This window comes from Desmodus rotundus, chromosome 10, assembly GCF_022682495.2.
Source record: "Desmodus rotundus isolate HL8 chromosome 10, HLdesRot8A.1, whole genome shotgun sequence".
In the NCBI taxonomy this organism is placed as follows: Eukaryota; Metazoa; Chordata; class Mammalia; order Chiroptera; family Phyllostomidae; genus Desmodus; species Desmodus rotundus.
In genome coordinates this window covers 68,333,571-68,348,776 of record NC_071396.1, presented here as the reverse complement: position 1 = coordinate 68,348,776, position 15,206 = coordinate 68,333,571, and the positions used below count along the sequence as shown (strand labels likewise).

Genomic DNA, 15,206 nt, shown 5'->3' with positions numbered 1-15,206 from the left:
AAATGTTTGATTGATATCTATAATGATGGGATAGCTATCTTCACTGGGTATTCTTCTAAAGGTTCTTCAATGAATTTGTATTAATATAATAAATGAATAATTAAAAACAGGGACATAGTATGGCATATATATGTATAATTAGTATGTGCTAATAAAATACTCATCAAACATAAGTATCCTCATAGCAATCTAATTGTGTATACACAGTAGGGCCAAGTGCCCCATAAGAAGTCTTACGGTGCCATTTGAAGTGAGGTAGAGAAGAAGCCCATTTGTTGAAAAGGTACTAAAAAGCATAATTATGTGTGTCACAGTAGCCCGAAGCGTCTTCTCCACGACAGAATACCCACTCCCGTCAAAATGGAAGGAAGAGTCTTCATTCTGGGGGCTGCAAAGCAGAGCAGGTGAAATACAACCCTTTCTCAGGAAGGTAATTCAAGAAAAGAGATGACACAGTTACCGAGTTCTCCCTCACAAAAGTCAGGGCACAGCTATTATTTCCATAATGTGATAACAAGAGTTAATTATATCTTAAAATATGCTTGTCATGAGATTATGTAACACAAACGTCCATTTGCTTTACAAGGAAAAGAAAGTTACTGTAGACAGTATTCACTGTAATAACAAATTTCATCAAAAGATGAATAAGTGCTATGAGTAATTCTACTTATCAACTAGATTTCTGTTTGTTTGTTTTAATTTCCTTTACTGTTACTATTCTTTGTTAATTCCAGTGCTGTCAGGAGAATTTTTATGTTGGTATTTATCACCCTCTGTTGATTTTAACTATTACATTAGTGAAAACTGGAATCACAATGGAAAATAAATATGTATCATTGTACCAGAAGAAGCATTAAAAAAAAATTGGCAAAGAAAGCCTCAAAACTCTGCAGGATGAGCTTGTGACAGAGTTATGTAAAACCGACAGCCACATTTCTCATACCAGTGTGTTTCTGGTCTTTCCCGGGCCTCCAAAGGCTGACTTGCTACAATGTAAAAATAACCAAAACCATTAAATTACAAAGTAAGTTCATCTGCAAAACATCATTATTATGTTTTAAAAAACTTTTCTGGAATCTCAGAGGGCCTGAGAGTGAAACTTGGATTGGGGGATTTGGGGGCATGATTTGAATTTTTCCTGGCTGACGGTGTATAATAACTCAACTCGGTGCCTCATCTTCAAGCAGCACAGAATAACCAAACAGGAAAACTGTCTCCACTAACAAACAAACCAAACCGAAACAGGACAAAAAAGAGCAGTGCTTTGTGAAATTTGAGGTTGTGTTTATTGCTGCTTGCAGTCTAACTTTTTCTAAAAGTTTCTGTCTTGCTCTTTTAGGAAATATAACTTAAAGGAAATACACTCTGCACAAACTCTGTGGTTTAATTCTAAATTATTTTTGTTAAAAATTATATACATTTATTTTTTTCTTTCCAGTCTAAAGAACTCCAAGTGAAAAAGCAGTTTCAGGACACCTGCAAAATGCAAACCAGATAGCACAAAGCATTAACAAATCACCGACTGGATACTACACCAATGAGTGAGCACAGAGCTGTTCTCAAACGGCTCAAGGAGGAGCAGGCCCGGAAGTTAGCCATCTTGGCTGAACAGCATGACCACAGCACTAGCGAAATGCTGTCCACACAAGATGTGAGTTTGTTTTACTTAGGTACCCCCATCCTTCTACCACCTGAATAAAATCCCAGCAATTAAAATATTAGTTGGAAGTGACAGCTCTTCTGCAGCTGGGGAAATAGTGGGGGTGGTCCATATTCTTCTGGCTCTCAGCATTGCTTGGAAGCACACATGATGTGTGTAGAATTCTCATTGGTCCATTTAGTCACAAAGTTCTAAATAGGCTCTTTGCTGGTACCTTTCAGGTGTTTAGTGCATATCCTAAAAGCTTATCAAAATTAGAGCTGCAGCTTTATTAAACAGAGGGCAAAAAGTAGTACTATAGTGGGAATGCAAATGGTCACATTTGAGTGCTAATATAAAATATTTTCTATGTAAGTTTTTGAGCTTAATTCTCAATTCAATGCTTTTTTAAAAATCGAGAATACTTTTTATTTTACAGCTATCAGATACACAACAATGAATGTGTGAACATTTACAGGCTTATAGTTCATTCCAAATCTCCATGGCACCACACGCGCTGTACTGCACACTCTTGTCTGGGACCAGCCCAACGGGAATGAGATACCAAGTTATTGCTTTGTGAACAGAGAGCTTCAATTAAACAGAATCTTGCACACCAGGAACAGAGAGCCCAGGATCCTAATTCCTAACCTTGTGTGCATATGAATAAAACCTAAGGATAGTTTAGATGACCCTATCACCTTTAAATGTTATTAAAATGAAACTCCATTTCTCAAAAAGTCACTAAGAAGTGCTCCCATCTTTACAGACCCAATTAAGTTATGCATAAATAAATTCTGTACACTCAACACACTGTTTCTCAAAGTAACAGCACTTCCTCTGGGACTTGGGGATGGCAGGTGGCCAAAACGCTTCATGCCTCCCCTTTCCAAGTTTCCTCAAACACCCTGATGTGAAATAAGTATGCAAATAAATCTTCAGTACCTCAAAAGGACATGTCACTCCAAAGAATCTCCCATTTAAAGAACTAATTTTCAAAGTTAAAAAAAAAAAACATAAAATCATCAGCAGGCTTCGTTTCTACAAGTTTTGTAAAATCCGAAGGCCCCCTTTGAACAAGGGGCTTTTTAAGTGTGTCTGACACCACCTATTCATTAGCTGTTAAGCAGATAGAATCTGCCTCCTACTGTGTGTAGGATTTGATATCCAAAAACACCAGATACTAACTTTTTTAAAGATAAAAAAGTATTTATCTGGTGTTTTTTATCTGGCACAGAAGCCAGCAATTACTTTAACAATGTTATTGTTGATTTGAATGACATCAAAGTTGACATTTCAACAGCTAAGCATGTGGGGTGTCTTTTTTAGCCCAGGGGATATATGGAAAAGGTTTGAAAACATGTAGCACCACTTCAGAGACAGGAAGAATGGGGTTCAAAATAATAAAACATAAGCTTAATGACTCAAGAACCAGTACCTATCACCTTCTGATAATGTGTCCAATGCTTCAGTGCCAGAGAAATACTAAAGACTCCAAGAGGTCATGGTCAAGCCAAGATCCAGAGAGCCAGAGGCCTTTCTAATGGGAATGAGGGTAACGAGCTCCACTTGTCCACCAGGCAAGAGGAGTTCCCCTGTCTGTGCTGGTCCAGAGTGATTTTGGAGGATGTTTTCCCTTCCAGACCTTTCAGTCCTTTGTTCCCACCCACTTCATTTCAGGTGCTTCTCCATGTTCTCCAGGGTCCTGCTGGAATCGGCTGGGCTCTGGTCTCCAGGATTCATGTAGGATTGTCTAGGATGATCAAGGACTCTTTTATGTAGCTCTGCACAGCAGACACAGTGGCACAGATTGCCTGGCTGCCAAACCGGTGGGTAATCAGGCTGAAGTGTGACAAGCAGTTCTGAATGTTGGCCTCCAAGACTAGGGCAGGCAGGTTGCTCCCGTTGCGTGTTTGATCTTGTTGAGAAGGTCCGTGAATTCTTTACACACTTGCTGTGCAGCCAGCACCATGTTCCTCCTCGCTGCCATCTCATTCTGTCCTCCGAGGTGAGGTCTGATTAAGTACTCAGACACCGGTTTACTGGGAAACTCTGCTTCACAGACACACGCAAAGTCCTGAGCCAAGTGAATGGCTTCCCGTTCTACTAAGGACATCAGGAGGGATACATGTGTAGTCTTCAGTCTCTGGGCTGGAAGATTCAGCCACATGCTGTCCAACTTCTGCAAGGACCGGCCTCCATTTTTAGATTTGGCTCTTCCAGGAACACGAGACATTTAAGCACTCAGGTGGGGACAATCACCTCTGGACTTTAGCAACTGTCACTTCGTATCTAGATGTGGAGCTCAGGATGGACGATCTTCCAGGGATGCAGCAGAAGACCTCACTGGGGTTCATCACAGCGGCCACCAGCTCCTTTTGACAGAGGAGACTCGAGGGGTTCTTGGTCATGGAGATGGGGCCTTTGTGAATGACAGTATCATCACGCAGAAGCAGATGCTGCTCATCCATGATCTGCACCTCCTCAGTCTGTTGACCCCTGTCTTGAAGGCCCAGGTTCTCCACCAGGCCTGCATGGTGTTCAGAGGTCCAGAGTGTGTGCATGGGGGAGCAGCAGGTCTGAGAGGCAGTAACCATCCCTGTGGATGCTCATAGCAACACGGTCCAGCCCAGAGATGTGGGGAGCAAGCTGCCCGGGTGCCCGTGGAACAAGGGCAAGCCAGCCCCCTCCTGGCTGTGGCAGCTGCGCCAGGCCTGTGCCTGACTGCCAATGAGCACTGGCTGGTGGATGGGGTTGATGGCAGTGGCATATAGAAGTCTGCTGATTGAGAGTAAGTCAGCTGCTGGTAGGGAGGTGGAAAGTAGGGTGGTGGCTGTATTTGGTGACTCCAGTATGGGTGAGAGGTGGCACAGGGCTGTAGAGATGCAGCTTGGCCCAGGGGAGGTGAGGTAGATGTAGGTCCCCATTGCTGCTCCCTGTCTTGGGGATCCAGCGGAGGTGAGGCCTCAAAGCCTGATGGGGGAAGTCTGGGTGCTCTGACGTCTGAGGAGTTCTCAGGTACCAAGGGTGAGCTCCAGGCCTGGGAGGAAGTCTGCAGGCGGTGTACTCGTACTTGGTGCAGAGCGCTCTCCCTCACCAGCCCGCATGTATTCTCGTCGCCCAGCAAAAAAACCCCAAAACCCTCAATTCTTTAATTCTTAAAGCCGTGGTTTCCTAAAAGCATGTTCCATTGCTGTACTTCTTGGCTGACCATAGCTTCATGTGGCTAAGGACAGACTGTAGAACCCGTCTGTTGGGGTTCAAATCCCAGTTTCCCAACTTACTATTTATATGGACTCAAAAAAGTTACCTAACCTCTCTGCTTCACTCCCTTCCTTTATAAAACAGGGATGATAATAGAACCTCTCTGAGAGAGCTACACATGATTTAATACATGATTTAAAGGTCTTAACACAGTGACGGGCACATAGCAAATGTTCACTCCATTTCTGACGATTCCGTGGTGATCGGAGGTCCTCCGTGGGACTCCATTTTACCTGTTAAAAGCTGAGCCTCAAATGTTAAGTACCTTGCTCAAGGACACACTCAAGAAAATGGTGAAGTCAGTTTTCAAATAAATCTCCAGAAATCTGCCTTGTCCCACTGTGCACGCCATCCCCCTCTGCAGGGCACATGAATGGATTAGTCTTAGGAACATGCAGTCCTTGCTCTGGCTTCGCTCCTTCAGCAGGGCCTGACGCGAGGCTGCTGTGAAGAGGGATGTATTCAAATGACCTGATGACTGAGCATGACTGACACATTTCTGGAGCTTCACCCGCTGTGTGGCTTTCATTCCATAATGAGGAGGCCCACATGCCTCTCTGGTCAGCCAGGTGCCTGTCTCCCAGGTGGGCCCAGCCTAGGTAAGAGGCCAATGAAAATAAAAGCAGGGTCCACCACAGCACTTCATGGATCGCTCTGTTGAGGTACCCAGCCCTGCAGTCAGGGGACATTTTTGTTCATTTACTTGGTAATATAAGTTAAAGGTAAAGGTAAATGCTTATGTGGAGCTTTTCTTTAATCTAAAGGATATCAATGGCATGGCAGAGTAGGTAAACACAGCTTTCTTCCTCACACAACCACACCAGAATTACAACTAAACCATAGAACAACCGTCATTCAGAACCATCAGAAATTGAGCTGTATGGAGTTCTACAAGTATGGAATTCAATAAAAAACCACATCGAGACTGGTAGAAGGGGTGGAAACGCAGAATGGGCTGGTCTCACACCCATGTGTGGCAGATACATATTAGGAGGGGTATTTCAGGAGTGAGGGGTCCCAGCCCCACAGCAGGCCCCCCAGCCTAGGGTTCCAGTGCCAGGAAGGTAAATCTCCATGACTTCTGACTGTAACAACCAGTGGGAATGGAGGCTGTGGAAAGCAGATACTCCAGGACTCCCAGGCAGTTTCTCTTAAAAGCCGCCCCCCCCCCACCGACTCCACAGACTCATTAGACTCATTCCCTCTGAGCTCTAGTGCAGGGGAGCAGACTTAAGGGCATCAGAGACATATGGGGAGGAAGTGAATTGTCCAGTTTCAGGGCAAGAGCTCTAGGGCAGCCTTCTCCCAGACAGAGAATTTGGCAGAGGCCATTGTTCCTTTTCTGGACCCTCCTCCTACAGAGCCAGCAGGTGTGTGCCATATCTGAAACTCTATCAATCTGACTCATACTGTTTGTTCCACCCTGGTGATTCCCTGAGGCCCTTTCCTACCCAACTTTCAGGCCTACCCAAGCTGTTTCAAGTGGTTTTTCCATATGAGAATGCCTTGTCTTGGCCCATGCTTCAGATTTTCCTAAATTTTCTCAAACATGCAGCATCTGGCTTCAGTGAGCCCCATACCTCTCACTAAGTTGTTCCAGGCCCAGAACTAGCAGCAGCCAGCCTTGGTTCACAGCTTGGCATCCCCTGGGCACCCCCAAGCCAGCACAAGTAGCAGCCATCTGTAGATCACTTTGTGGATAATGCTGTGTGGCTCTAGATGGAACACAGGCAGTGGCTGACCTTGGACATGCCAACAGCAATCAAGGCTCAACTACAACAGGAAGGTATACACAGCCCACACAGTGGATGCACCTTGAGTACCCAGCTTGGGTAATAGGGAAGGGTGTATCACTGAACCCTGTAGGACACCTGCTATACGAGGCCACTCTGTCAAGCCTGGGAGATGTAGTAGCTCTACCTAATACATAAAAACAAACACAGGGAGGCTGCCAAAGTGAAGAGAAAAAGAAACATGGTCCAAATGGAAGAATATAACAAAACTCCAGAAAAAGAACTAAACAAAATGGAGAAAAGCAATCTATCAGATGCACAGTTCAAAATAGTGGTTATAAGGATGCTCAAGGAACTTAGTGAGGACCTCAGCAGCATAAAAAAAGACACAGTCAGAAACATAGAATACGCTAATTGAAATTAAGAATAATTTATAGGAAGTCAACAGTAGAATGGATGAAACTAAGAATCAAATCAGTGATTTGGAACATAAGGAAGCAAAACACAACCAATCAGAACAGCAAGAAGGAAAAAAGAATCCCAACCAATGAGGATATTGTAAGGAGTCTCTGGGACGACTTCATGCATACAAACATTTGCTTCATAAGGTTGCCAAAAGAAGAAGAGAAAGAACAAGAAATTGGAAACCTATTTGAAAAAGTAATGAAAGAAAACTTCCCTAATTTGGTGAAAGAAATAGACATGCAAGTCCAGCAAGCACAGAGAATCCCAAACAAGATGGACCCAAAGAGGCCCACTCCAAGATACACTATATTAAAATGCTAAAGTTTAAATACAAAGAGAGAATCTTAAAGGCAGCAAGAGAAAAGCAGTTGGTTACCTACCAGGGATCCTCCATAAGACAATTAGCTGATTTCTCAAAAGAAACTTTGCAGGCTAGAAGGGATTCACAAGAAAATTCAAAGTCATGAAAAGCAAGGACCTACAGCCAAGATTGTTCTACCCAGCAAAGCTGTCATTTAGAATTGAAGAGCTTCCCAGACAAGAAAAAACTAAAGGAGTTCATCATCACCAAATCAATATTATATGAAATATTAAAGCATCTTCTTGAAGAAGATGATGAAAAATATGAACAATAAAATGGCAATAAATATATATCTATCAACAACTGAATCTAAAGAAAACAAAGCAAATAAGCAGAACAGAAACAGAATCGTAGATACAGAGAACACTTTGATGGTTGCCAAATGGGAGGGGTGTCAGGAGTATGGGTGAAAAAGGTGAAGGGATTGAGAAGTACAAATTGGTAGTTACAGAATGGTCATGGAATGTGAAGTACAGCATAGGAATGAGAGTAGCCAAACAACACATATGCATGACCCATGGACATGGACAATGATGCGGGGATTGGTTGAGGGAGTTGGGGGGTGCTGGGTAGGCAGACAAAAGGGGGAAATCTGGGACAACTGTAGTAGCATAAACAATAAAATATAATTTAAAAAGTTAAATAAAATAGAGGACACCGATGGACCACACCAATGATTTAATAATGGTAAATTACACATAAATGCAAAAGGCTCAATGAATTTGAATCACTGGTCTGTAAAAATAGGTTCAGTTACTAGAATTAGTTTATTTAGCTCTCTGACCTAAAGTTTTGAATAGTAGAGGTGGTTACCTAAAATGAGGACAGGTAAATCAATTTATAAACCTGGACATAAAGTACCAGTTTCTGTCTGTATCAGCACTTGCCCAAGTATGGTCTATGAAACATAAGCAACTACAGAACGTTCCCTTCAGAAAAGAATTTGGGGTCAAAAGCGTTTGGGAAATGCAGCAGCTCTAGCCTCTCCCAGGACAGGGCTACTGTGCACAGCCTCACAGTCAAACAACACGCTTCAGTGTTTAAGTCAGTGTTTCCCAAACGTTTGTGATCAGGGCACACCCTCTACTGCCACTTCATTTTAAAAAGGAACACACGCTAATAGCATACCAAATTAATATTCTTTTAAAAATATATCTTTTGAAATGTTGGTCAATATAATTCAAGAATAGCCAGTTGATTTGCTCACTACCCATAGAAGTAAGTTTAATCTAACCTTAGTTTGATTGTGCTATCATTAGCACAATCAATTTGGCCTTCAATTACCTGTCAATTTGGCCTTCAAGCTCAGCTGCGTAGCCATCCCTCTACCAAAAAAAAGCCAGCTCCAAGATTAAGATCAGGAAGATGGTAGCACCTGCGAATACTTCCCCTCAGTAGAACCTCTATGATTCAGTCAGTGGTCCAGAGTGGGTAGAAATCTGGTCAGAGGTCAGTTCTCCAGGAGAACAAAACCCATGGCCACACAGTAAAATTGACTTCCTCATTCTAAAACCAAGAAGTACCAGCAATCATTAAATTCGCTCATTGCTGCAATGTGAGGTCAGTGGTTTTAAAATAACCCTGAAAATGACTGATGAAAATTGGGAATATTGTAACTGCTAAGGTAGGGGGGCATTTTCCATATTAGAAACATTCAATTTCTACAGTATATTTCTACAATTAAGATTAATGCTCTGGGGTCAATGCACGGGACAGAGTCCAGGGGTTGGAGCACTTTCACGTTAGAATTACTAAATTGCCAGGAAGACTTCCGTCCATGCACGAGGAAGAAGTGACGATGAGAGAGCCTCAGTGCACGTGCTCATGCTCCTGAAGTTCAAGAGCAGGTGTCATTACCTCACAAGGTCCTATCACTTTGATGACATTTGCCAATTACAAAACCTTGGTTTTTCACACATTTATTGACATTTACCTGGAAAGCAATGAGATATCACTGCAGGAAGATCAGAGGTGAACACTGGTGAGCATTCAAATTTATAACGTATTTTCACATACATCATATTATGTGTTCATCACCATAATTTTGGGAGGTAGGTAAGATAAGTATGATTATTGCTCTTCTGTTCTGGAAGAACAAACCAAACCTCCCTCCATGAGGTGTAGTGACCTCACATTAGTGTGAGATTTGGTAGGAGAGCTGGGCCAGGAGACTGAGCAATTAAGATGCCAAACCCGATACATTTTTTTTTTTTAGTTCTAAGGTTTCAACAACCATGCTGTGGTCATAACTTTTTATGCAAGGTAGGGAAGGGGGAAGTAGCAAATAAAAGGCTTAAACTACAAAATCCCAAGCCAGGAGCCGTATGAGAAAGCAGACCTAACAATGACAAAGTGAAAACTCACCCATGAGTTTCTAAAAGGAAATGTGAGTTGCTTCAGCTGATCTTGTCACAGCTCACTGCTACAGGTATCTATCTGGACAGAGCAGCCCATTAGATGGAGAATTCTATCAGATGTTACATTTTTCTAATAGCAAAGGAAACCTATGGTCATAATTGCTAAAGTGTTAGATAACAAGTCATATATACCACAGGGTTGTAGTTATTTTTTCAGAAAATAATAGAGGAGGTATTGAGCTTGGCGATATTAAGTTATCAAATGTCTTCTATTATATCAGTATGTGCAAAAATGTTAGGTAGTTCTCCATTTCCAAGTGCATTTTACTTCTAGAATTATAGAACTTAGGAATAGGAAAGTACTTACTTATAGAAATAGACAACACACACAAAAATTCTCATCCTTGGAACTATTTTCAAAATAAAAATGTATAGTGGTTTACCCAAGGCTTATTGTGGCTCTTCGAGACAGAAGACTATTTGAACAGATGTCTGATGCTTCTTGATTTTATGATCCATAATCAAAACATATAGCACAAGACACAGCAATAGGAGTACTTAAAAGGGTTGAAAATGATACCCTTGATTCTACTAGTAAATCTACATGATATTCTTTTCAATAAGAAAACTGACATCACAAACTATCCATCCTTGATGTACATGCAAGTTCTTTAAGCAGTTTTCAGATGTTAAAATACTAACTTACATACAATGATACAATGTGTTAAATCGTGGGGGCCTATTACCTTCCGAAGCAGCCATGGCACTTGCCCTCCCTTTCAATATAGTTCCATAGGCCGATCGACTGTCCATTCAGGAAGGCCTCTCCCATGCAGCCTTTGAAATGAGTAACCTTCACAGCAGGAGACTTCTAATATAGATGAACAAACAAACATAGCCCACATATATTTGGTGAAAAGGAATAAATTCTCTAAATGCATGAAAGCTTACATCAGATTCAAATTTTGCAAAAACATCCAAAAAACAGCCAGTTTGTAACCACTGGTTTTCCTTCCAATTATGAATTGGAATACCAGAATGAGTGACAAGTGGATAGGATCTTTAAGATCATCTCACGTACTATGGTTGCTGGAAAGAAACCTCCTTTATAAGGAGGGACCCAAAATAAACTGGAATTATCTTCTGGAGGGAAGGCCCCTTGTAGTATAGGCTTCCTTTACTAGGTGAGTGTTCCAGGAACCCATCTGTATCAGTGTACCAGCTGGCATTGTGGTGAGAGGCTGCATTGGCTGCAGTGAATTTTTTTTGAAGATTCTTTCATTGTGTTTGCCCATTTCATGATGGGTGATTTACGAGTGCACCTGCCCACACCATGATGAGTGTTCAGCAGTTTGTGACCAAAAACGGCATGACTCCCATGCCCCACCCTTCCTATTCACCTGATCTCACCCCAGGCAACTTTTTTTTTTGTTTTCCTTGACGAAAAAAGTCCCCAAAGGGAAGTGTTTTGCCAATGTGGAAAAGGTGAAATAAAAAAAGGCAGAAGCACTAAACAGCATCAAAATCGATGAGTTCAAAAACTGTTTTGAGCAGTGGCAAAAATATCTTGATAGGTGTATTGCATCAAATGGGGAGTACTTTGAAGGTGACTGAACTTTAAACATGTAAGAACAAATGCAGAATTTTTTATAAATAAATTCTGGGTTTTGGGGGCCTCCTCATAGAGCTGAGAAACAGAGCCCCAGAAAATGTGGTCGGTGGTGACAGCCTGGCTGGCACGGACTCTCATGTGAGAGCACAGACCAAGTCCACGTGACTCATAGTATTGGGTGAGAGGGTGGCCGGCAGGATAAATAAATACATGGGCCCTTTCACTGCACACCAATTAGTGCAAGTCTACCACCAGGGTTACAGCAGAGACAAAGGAACTGCACAGAAACTAATGGGAAATACTGAATTTCTTGTTTCACCACTGAAAGAGAAACCCAAATCACAAAACGAACCGCGGACTTCTTTTCCGTTTACGCTATTTATTACGCATGACCCTTTACCCCGCAAAACCAACCCAACTCTACAGATGACCTGTCATCGAGCAAAATAAAAGCAAAAAAATCTCCACCTGCCTAGGATATATTCAACAATTTAATTATACTATTTTTTTGAAATATATTTGACATATAACATTGTTTAAATGTAAATATTAAATTTTTACACAGATAAAATCAGCCAATCAGTCGTGTTCAGACGAACGGTCATAACGTTACCTTGACTTGTCCTGCGAGCCCCCCAACAAACATGAGTGTTGAGTTGTTTATATCCAGGACGTTAGCAGACCCTAAGGATTTACTTGTTTTTGGTCGTGGCTTCTGAGTTGCGCTCATTTCCTTCACAGTCACTGAACCAGTGTTTCCAAATCTAAGGGTCACAAGCAATGGCAAAAAGAACACTTCCAGAGTCGCAAGTCAGCCCACACACGGGCGCACGCATCTCGTACCCAGCCTCCGCCTGCTTCTCCCCACGTCCACTGCCACAGTCCCGGCCCGGCTCCCTGCTTCTCGTTTTTTCCAGCCCCCACTCTAGCTCACTCTCCAAAATCTTGTAAAGCAGTTCTTCTAAAATGCAAATTTCATCACGGAAAATGAGTTAAACCGTATTTGAATCCTTTTACTGCTTTTAATGTGAACTATTTTTATTGATAGCAAAGCAAAAGACAAAAATTCCTAAAAACAACACACCTTCAACAACAAACCCTGTTACAGAAAAGTAAAAAAAAAAAAGATACATCCAAAACTGCTTGAGAGTAGTTATTTTTGGAGAGAGTCTTTATAAGGGTAAATTTTAAGAAAACACATTTCCCTTCTGTATCCTGTCTTCTGTCCCTTCTGCTCCCACCCAGTGCAACCACAGGGGACTCCTCCCACGCTGCACTTACTCCCCTTTTCTGGGCTGGCCGCTCAGACTCACACCTACCATTGGAAAGGTAACTTAAGCTTTTAACTTTTTCTTCTTTCAGTGTTGGTTTTGGTAACAATGTTAATTTCTTCTGTGATAAGAAAAAAACCTTATTTCTAAGTATTCTTTCATTATAATCTAACTTCCTAAGAATGTCAGACTATTATATGATGTTACAAACATTCTATTACTTATAAGGTAAAGTTTTAAAAAGAGAGATACTGGAAGAGACCTTTCTCTACTACCTGGTTATGTAGATACTGTGCCATCTGTCGTCATCAATCGGGAAGTCCGGAAATTCCAACCGTGCTGGCCCGGAGCCCACATCCCAGAGGAAGGCCACCTTCCCTCGCCGCATCTCCACTGCCAGGAAGTCAGGCTGGGGTGCAGGGGCATGAGTTGGCATGAGTGTGCAGGCCAGACTGTTTGTGTGACTACTATAACACTTCAAATAATGAGTTCCTACAGCATTTTTTCAATTCGTTAGAAAAATCAATAATCAAAAATCTATCTTCTTTTGTCTTTAACTAACCCCCTGTCCCCACCCGCCCCAGAACTGAAGCATGACAGGGGACTAAGGGCAGCGGCCACCCTTGGCAATTAGTGCCCCACTGCCCTTGCCCTCCACAATGTCTCCCATAAAAATCCCCGGGAAAACTCATTGCGGGAGGATCACTGCAGTCTTCAGGGAGCGTGAGGGACCACTGCTCTTGTGCTGGCCCAGTCTGAGGAGGCCATAAGTGAATGTGAAATACGCAGTAAGACAGAGCTGTGAAATCCCTCATCAGAGATTGCACATGTTTCATCCCTTTGCTCCTGAAGACATTTCCGATAATATCTGTGCTTGTCGGTATTTTCTGCCCTAACAGAGACAAGGCTTCTGACCCATTCCCACCGGCACAGTCAATGTAGTCAATGGCCTTCCACAGGGACTTGCCCTCCAGGCACCACTGGAATCTTGTTGGGTGGAAGGTCCTGGGTGAAGCTGCACTGCTGTGACAGGCCTCAGGGTGCACGCCTCCACTCCTGGTGACAACCACCAAGGTCGACTTTACAGACCCAAAGCTAAACTCAGTGGCTTCAGAGGCCACAGAACGCATTACAAAAAGTTGGCTGAAGCCACAGCTTGTGGTTAAGATAGCAGAGGGAGACACGTTTCCTTCCTCAGTGCCACTTCCCTGTCACAGGTATTAAACTTTGTAATTCATTTATTTTTAAGCTGATGCTACTGGTTTAGGAAAAGGTTAGTTCCCTTAGAAGAATGAATGACCTCACCAAGACCCTATTGATTTTTCATCGAAAAGTGTCAATTCAAAAACATATGCATTGACAAGAGATTCACTGTCGCTCTCTGCGGGTCCACACTCACGCTGGTGCTGCTGCCCAGGTAGAAGAGGAGGTTATCGGGTTCGCTGGTCTTCACATTCAGTGTTAAGGTGTTATAGTTAGTTGAAGAGATAGGAGGCCGGTAAGCTCGGATACAATCTCTGTCTGCAGACACAGCAACTTTAATCTGTAAAAGGAAAAAAAAGCATCCTCATCATTCGGTTGGCAGTGCGCCAGGAGTTCCCAAGTGCTCTTCCAAGATGGGTGTTCACTGTCAGGCAGCTTTCTTCTCTGACAATACATAATGCTTCATAAAGTGAGAAATCACATGGTAATTAGAATCATTTTATTTGATTTTATTTGGGGTTTTAAAAAGTATTTTATGTAGAAAACTGTCTCTGTCATGTGAGATTCAATTCCTTAAAGACAAGGAGCTTATCCAAATCACCTTGGAATTTTTAGACCTGACACAGAGAGGATATTTGATGATCATCTGTCAAATAAACAGGGGGATAATCTGTTTGTTCTTTCAGCAAATATTTACTACAGGGCAAACATTACATTACTACACATTTCTCTAAGTAATTATTTGCATATGCAGCTTATATTAATGCTAAAGAGTTTAAATTTGTGTTAACCAGAGCATTTGGGGCCATCTGTTGGGCTTACGTTTATTTGGTGACTGTAACTAAAACAGATGGGAGCCAGAGCTCACGGAAACCTTCAGCCCTTTGCAACAGTGAGGTGACTCATGGGACACCAGGTACCAAAGAGCTCGGAACTCCTTTATCTTGGCTGGAAAACTTTAGGTGGATAAACATGAGACCAGAAGTCACATTCATCTTCTGTAAGTCCCCAGTAGTGTGACAATTGCCTGTTTTCTCAAATGCCTTATTTCCCTGAAACACCACTCCGTAGGAGCCAATGCCACGTACTGTGGATGGGATGGCTAGAAAACATTTTCTCACATTTGTGCTTCTCTGGGTGTTGAGAGTTTTACGTATTTAGTGATCTGAATGTGTGCGGCATTTCCATACACACAAATTATTATGCCAGACTCCTAAAGGACAGGGCCCGAACTGCACAAACATTCTGAAGAATACTTGGATTATTAAAACCAGCTTGGTAAAATGATGGAAATAACACCA

General features: G+C 42.3%; 1 protein-coding gene and 1 pseudogene across 3 annotated transcripts in view; both read right to left on the bottom strand.

The window, feature by feature from the left end:
* Window positions 1-15,206, bottom strand: part of LAMA1 (laminin subunit alpha 1) — a 156,213-nt gene that overhangs the window by 20,795 nt on the left and 120,212 nt on the right. For 2 of the 3 annotated variants that reach the window (XM_045187958.2, XM_053913282.1), the window contains exons 45-49: window positions 14,102-14,245; window positions 12,978-13,111; window positions 12,045-12,195; window positions 10,566-10,690; window positions 238-388 (exon numbers count right to left, since the gene is read on the bottom strand). In XM_045187958.2, the coding sequence (XP_045043893.2) occupies window positions 238-388; window positions 10,566-10,690; window positions 12,045-12,195; window positions 12,978-13,111; window positions 14,102-14,245 (705 nt within the window). The remainder of the gene's footprint in view (window positions 1-237; window positions 389-10,565; window positions 10,691-12,044; window positions 12,196-12,977; window positions 13,112-14,101; window positions 14,246-15,206) is intronic. The other variant, XM_045187959.2, reaches the window with a different exon arrangement.
* Window positions 3,137-4,252, bottom strand: LOC139440320 (transcription factor AP-2 gamma pseudogene; annotated as a pseudogene).